Source organism: Corella eumyota, chromosome 2, assembly GCF_963082875.1.
Source record: "Corella eumyota chromosome 2, kaCorEumy4.1, whole genome shotgun sequence".
Lineage (NCBI taxonomy): Eukaryota > Metazoa > Chordata > Ascidiacea > Phlebobranchia > Corellidae > Corella > Corella eumyota.
Window position 1 is genome coordinate 11,295,797 of NC_137491.1, and position 5,932 is coordinate 11,301,728.

General features: G+C 28.9%; 1 protein-coding gene across 1 annotated transcript; it reads right to left on the bottom strand.

Annotated features, from left to right (window-relative positions):
* Positions 1-30: 30 nt before the first annotated feature.
* Positions 31-5,347, bottom strand: LOC145741829 (uncharacterized). The gene is made up of 12 exons (XM_082559492.1): positions 5,201-5,347; positions 4,062-4,929; positions 3,694-3,926; positions 3,463-3,607; positions 3,138-3,271; positions 2,921-3,031; positions 2,648-2,718; positions 2,427-2,536; positions 2,213-2,271; positions 2,048-2,143; positions 1,531-1,976; positions 31-1,420 (listed from the first exon to the last, which is right to left on the bottom strand). Exons 1-12 carry the CDS (start codon positions 5,204-5,206, stop codon positions 958-960), a joined length of 2,742 nt encoding a protein of 913 aa, XP_082415618.1. The 5' UTR covers positions 5,207-5,347; the 3' UTR covers positions 31-957.
* Positions 5,348-5,932: the final 585 nt, after the last annotated feature.

The following is a 5,932-nucleotide window of genomic DNA, read 5'->3' on the forward strand; positions in this document are numbered from 1 at the left end:
TTATTAGTATGAAATCCAATTATAAAGCAGTTAAAAAATATTTGCCATGCAAATATATTTATAAATTTATAATATCTACAATAAGTTACAAAATGGGTAAAAGGGTAAATAATGAAATTCCATGGCTTATTTGAGATCTCTACAACAGTTAAGGTATATTATTGTTAAAAATCCAACAAATAACAGTGTCTTAAATGGGAACTACTCTAAAATAATTAATAACTCACACAATTACAAACTGGCTAGTGGTCGTGCCGATTTCTAAAATTAAAACGTGCAAAAAATATTTTATAGATATACTAGCTTACATTAAAAAACAAAAAGTAATAATGAAGTAAACAAGGAGAGATATTGCCACCTCTGTAAGCTTTTCACAAAACCCTTAACCGCAAAAAAATAAGCAATACTGATTCATTTACAGAAAAAATTAATAACTACACAGAACTAATTAAGTGACAGTGCATGACAATTACAAACAAAACGAACAATAAACAGATAACGAATAGAAATAAAGAACGGCTAATTGCGTTTAATTTATAATATTAATAAGAACAAAATACATTTAATGAAAAATGGAACACTTAATACTTACATAAAATTAAAAAAAAAATTGGAACATGAAATTACGCAAAAAGTTATATATAATTGTACCCATTATAATATTGCATTTCTAAACAATACCTATCTAAACTAAGTCAACCACACTTCTTTACAACTGAAATACTACTTCACTCTTAATTATCATATGCAAAACTATTGTACAGAATCTAAAAAGGCTTCTAGAAAAAATGAACAAATTATAATAATAAAAAAATTAGGAATTTTAACAGCAATAATTGCCAACCAAATATGTGTATTAAACTTCAACCAAACTACTCCTAGCTTAATATTTTGTTAATTATTAACTAAACCGGTTTAACCTATTTAAATTTTTACCAACTACGAAAAATGCTTAAATTATAAATTTGAGAAATTTGACCAGCTTAAATTAAGGTCGTTAATATCAGTCGAAAATTGATTATTCAAGCGGTTAAAACTACTACTCCCAGCACTTAAATCTAACAATTTTCCAAAACTACTATCTAAATTCTCAATTTTGTTTGGGGTGTTGGAAGAACCAGGATTATTATTCGGTGCGTTGTTAGTTTTATGTAGCAGGGTTATGTCAGAAAATGGGGCTCGAACAGGGGTTAGACTGTCAAAGTGACGACTGGGGGCACTGGGTTTATCCGGGGTCTTAAACAGAGTTCCCATAATATCCTGAAAAAAGTCACTCTCATATTCTGGGGATCTTAATGGTATGGGTGAAGGAATGCGTGCAGAATCTTGGGGAGGATTTTCATTTGTTTTTGTTTGTTCCGTGTATGGATTGTACTCATTTTCCTTGTTTTTGTTGTTGTCCATTTTTAAGCTTTTACGACTAAAATCATAAGTTATGAGTAAATGCCAAAAAAATTGTATAAATAAAGTTAAGCCAACTTCTAAAGCCTGCTTAGCTACACAAAATTATAGAAATTATAGTAAACATACCTTTGCTTCTCTACATTTGACCATTTATTCTTACAGACCGGTGTAGAGGTAGGTCGATCGATAGTTTTCATTTCTTTATGCAAATCTAACGCTTCACTTTTTACCCTCCTTATCCTCACCCCAGGGGGAGTTGTCTCATTTTCTTGCTTACAACTGCTTCTGAAATTTAGCCCCGACCCACTGGACTCGGGTGAGCCCCAGGAACGACGGCGTTTACGATCAGAAATAAATTTAGGGGTCATTCCAGTTTGGTGAGTAAATAATGCAGTAAATGGTGAACCTAACCCACTTAATAATTCAGAAAAACTCTCGTCAGAAAAACCAAGATCGTTTGTGGAATCATTGTGAGTTTTGTTTTTCGATTTATTTTTTTTGCATAGTAAAAATTGATGGCCAGACGAGGGCGATAGGGGCACTCTAGGGCGAGACACTGGTTCTTCATTTTCCTAAGTAAAATAAAAAATTATTTAAAAAAATTTGTGAAGCAACAAGTAGATAAAAATTATTTTACTGTTACCTTTAAAAAAGTAATTGAAGAGTTAAGTGAATCATTCAAGGTTTTTAAAGGTTCTTTTCGAGATCTTTTTTGGACACCACTTTGCTTGGAAGTTACCTATATTTTATACACAAATTCAATAAAAACAATACAAATATTTTTTATATAAAGTTAAAAATAACTTACAATATTGTTTGAAAACATTGGGCTTACTTCCTTTATTTGGTTAATGAACTCGATTGGACCTAAAAATTTAAATTTGTACAAACATAATACAACTTGGGTAATCTTGTGCAAAATAAACATACAATACTATATGTTAACAAAAGTAAACTGTTTTAAATTTACACTAAAATTAAAATCCAGTACAATTTGATTAAATAATACAATATATATGTACCTGTAGATTGTGGTGTAGCTAAATTATTTGAACTTTTTGGTGTACAATGACTGAGGTCAGAATTGAAGCCAGAATCGTGAGTGAAATTATTTGATGATGTTGCATTTAAACTAAAAGTAATTGATAAAATATATATATAAGGTCTATTTTTTTTTATAATTTGACAAAGGATTAATTTTAGTTAAAGTAAACCAAAGTTGCACTTTTAATAAAATATATACCTTAAATCAATACTTTGGTTTTGAACCTTTAGATTTCCTTGTTGTTGGCCAATAATTCCATTTTCATTTTGCTGGAAATCGAAGTAAAAAATAATTTTTGTTTATATTCACAATCACTACATCATTAACATTACAATTTACAACACATTTAAAGCAATAGTAATAAGTTCATTTGGTGGACTGGATAAGATTAACTGTAATACCCCGACAAGTCATATTTAACACTCATAGCAAACAAATTTAAACAAGCCACATTTAATGGTTTGGGCTTACCTGTTGTAGCAAAGGAATAGGAAGTAAAATATAGGGTTGTGAACATTGTGGAAGTCTGGGAAGAATTGGTTTTTGCCCCTGACTAAACCCTTGCAGGGAATCAACTGATACCTTTGGATAAACAATGAATATAAATAAAATTATAAAGATCCAGAAATTAAAGTCATTGATATTTTATAAACTTATTTTAACTTTTATAAAAAAAATTAATACTGACCACACTGTCCAACGTCAAGGGTCTTTGGTTTAAATCTGGTCTTAAAGTCCAAAATGAAGCTTTTGACCCAGTGGTAACTTCCCTTACAAATATATCATGCAACGATAAGTTGTGTCTAATTGAATTCTTCCAACCTAAACATTTAAAACAAAAAAAGAAAACGAACTTTGAAACTTTAATAGATTAACTCAAGAGTTTCATATCTTAAAAAAATACAACATAACAATAAATAAATATTAATAAACACATTACTAAAACTAGTTGGACCAAAAACATTTTTTAGTACTATGGTTTTCACTTTTAATTTTTTTTTAAAAATGTTTACCTGGCTTAGCTGTTTTAAAGAAGGGAAATTTATCTTCAATCCATTGATATATTTGCCTTAACGTCATTCTACCTGTTGGACTACTGTTGATTGCAAATTGAATTAAGGCGGTGTATGAATAAGGTGGTCGACTTAACTTATTTTCCTGTACAACATAAAATAATATTTTAAAGCAAATCTAAACCATTGCCCACATAAAAAAAAACTAATATAATGATTAAATTATCTTACATGATTAAATTTTCTTTCCCTTTCCAAAGGCACAGGCATAAAGTTATTTACTCCCATTTTACCAAGCCATGTTATATTCGTTAGACTATCATCGACTATAGAATCACATAGGTTAGAATTTGGTCTTAGTTGCCACTGTGCATTTGATGTGTTTAAGATAATGCGATTTAAATTAGGATTTGAATTTTGTTGGAAATTTTGATGTTCGATTGCGTTTTCATGAACAATACCACCTAAAATAAACACCAAAAATAACAAAAAAGGCGTTATACATATTAAAAAACACATCCACATACCATAATTTAATATTGCAAACAAAAAAGTTATTACAATATTATTATTTTTTAATTATTAAGTATATATCATACCTTGATTAATATTCGAGTTAAAATAGTTTTCTTTGTACTGATTTAAATATTCAGACTGTGAGTTTTGAGCAAATACTTGCTGCTGGGTAGGCACAATAAATTGCTGATTCATTTCATTGTGTGGGGTAAAGGGGGTACTAGTATTTTGGTAGTTCTGAGAATTTGCAATAAATGGCTGTTGGTTGGTGTTAGGTACATTAACTTGCTGGTTAATAGGAGTACTGACAAGCATTTGATTGCGGTAAATTTGTTTGTCGTTACTTGGCAAAGGTAAATTAGGTTGATAAAAATGACCTGCTTCTTGCTTGGCAAAAAATTGAGGATTTTCATTTACATAATTCATTTTTGTTTGATCATTTCTGATCGGGGTCAGGAACGGATTTTGGTGAATAGTTGTTGTATTACTTAAAGGGGTAAAGGAATTACTAAAAACATATGAAGAGGGATTGCTTGAGGCTGTAGGAAATTGACTATCAAATCTTTCCAATTTTACACCATTTCCAATACTATAGTTCTCCGATTGAGCTGCTATGAAACTAGGTGAATGCAATGCTTCATATGAAGTAAACTCCATTATGTTTTCGACTTTAACTTTCTGCGGAGGCAGAGGCAAAAGTTTTGGCTTTATGTGAATATTTTCCATACTTTTTAAACGAGGATATTTTCCCGACTTTCTTCGGTTTAAGTTCTCCGATTTTACAGGTATGCTATTCAGCGAATTTCTTCTTAAAAGAATAATAGGTCTATGTGGTTTCAACTTTGGTGTTTGTGTGATAGCAGGATTTTTGGAATTACCAGAAGCAAAATTTACATTCTCTTTATTTTTGTCTTCCAAAAACCCTGAATTCCTTATTTTGTTCATGTTTGACTAAAGAAAACAAAAAGTAAAATATAAAAAGAAACCTAAAATTAAAAAAAAACATCTCAAGGTCTAAATAAATTAAAAAAATTCTGTTGAATAATGATTTACAGACAGAAAGAAACTTGACCAAGTGAATATATTTTTATTGTTATTAAGAAGAAAAAACCAATTGACCAAGCATGACAATAAAAAAAACTAAACAACAATAAGAATATAAGAAAATTAATAAAAAAATTTATTTTAACAACACAAATTTAGTTTACCTAACAATGCTTACGTTCATAAATAAAACAATCCAAAATAATGTTTTAATATGTCTGCTAGATTTACTTGGTTTTTCGTTATTTAAAGATGACAAAGTGCATTATTTGTTTATTTCGTCTTTTTTCCGCAGATTTTCATGAACTAAACTCAAAAATTGTTAACAACGACAACGAGTGAATCCGTATGATAGAAACATTAGTTTAAAATTGCTAGCATTTCTCTTAGCCAATCACACTCTAGCATTTACTCTAAAGTGTTTAAATCGGTTGAGTGAACACCGATTTATTTTTATAAAAAATTAACAAAAATATAAATCCTAATATTAGGTTATAAAATGCGTTTTTGAAAAAATTTCATTCTTATAAATTATACCAATTTTTGGAGACTGATAATAACCCCAAAGGTGAGTTTAAAATTTTTTTTATTAGACATTATATTCCTTTAATTTAAAATGTAAAATAACCTTTTTTACAAAACTAAGCTCTCTAGGTTTACTACACAACACTTCCTGAATAATGATTCCATTAAGTTACTTTAAAGCTTAATAATCTGTTAATAAACTGTTAAACTTTTTATGAAATTTTAAAAAAAACTAAAGTTATTTTAGGTAGTACTAATTTTGTTTTCAAAAAAAAAAAAACAACATTATCTCAATAATACCTTCATTAATAACAAAAATACAATAAATGTATTAATAACTACACAGTTTTTATTGCGACACCATAATTTATTTTTTATCCGCTTA